The sequence below is a fragment of the Fulmarus glacialis genome, unplaced genomic scaffold (assembly GCF_000690835.1).
Source record: "Fulmarus glacialis isolate BGI_N327 unplaced genomic scaffold, ASM69083v1 scaffold27479, whole genome shotgun sequence".
Taxonomy (NCBI): domain Eukaryota; kingdom Metazoa; phylum Chordata; class Aves; order Procellariiformes; family Procellariidae; genus Fulmarus; species Fulmarus glacialis.
Genome location: NW_009234300.1, coordinates 3,107 through 3,650, shown reverse-complemented (window position 1 = coordinate 3,650; position 544 = coordinate 3,107). Strand labels below are relative to the sequence as shown.

Here is a 544-nt window from a genome sequence, read left to right as displayed (position 1 = left end):
GTCGCTGCAGCAGGAGAAGCAGACTGTGGCGTCGGGGCTGATGGCCAGGGCGTAGCAGGCGGGGGCAGAGGAGGTGAGCTCGGCCTTGATGCGGGGCGTGGGGGCTGCCAGGTCCCAGATGGAGAGGGTGCTGGCCTCCCCCCCCACGATCAGGCTGCGGCCGTCGGGGAGCAGCTTGCAGGAGCGGATGTAGTTGTCACGGTTCTGGGGTGCAGGAGGGAAGACTCCGTTAACCCCTTCCCCTCCAGCCCTTCTGCGCCCATCCCAGACTGCGTGGTCACCCCGGGGCCAGCAGCTCGTCCCAAGGGCAGGAGCAGCAGCAGTGGGGCAGACCCACAGCCGCCCTCCCAGGACAGCAGGGCTGGGGCAGGAGCAAGTGTGCAGCCCACCCCATCCCATGCCCGAAGCAGTTGCCCTGGCCAGCCCCTCAGTTTATTACTGCACCATGAACAACCTTGGGGACACCCTCGCCCCCCAGCATCCCTGCCAGCAGCTGCCCAACAGACTCGGCTGGGTCCGGAGGCAACCACGGCGAGGAGGGGGG

At 68.2% G+C, this 544-nt stretch overlaps 1 protein-coding gene across 1 annotated transcript in view; it reads right to left on the bottom strand.

Moving 5' to 3' along the window:
- Positions 1–544, bottom strand: part of LOC104082476 (transducin-like enhancer protein 2) — a gene marked incomplete at its 5' end in the record, with an annotated part of 4,393 nt that overhangs the window by 1,693 nt on the left and 2,156 nt on the right. The window contains one exon of the mRNA XM_009585613.1: positions 6–204. Within this exon, the coding sequence (XP_009583908.1) occupies positions 6–204 (199 nt within the window). The remainder of the gene's footprint in view (positions 1–5; positions 205–544) is intronic.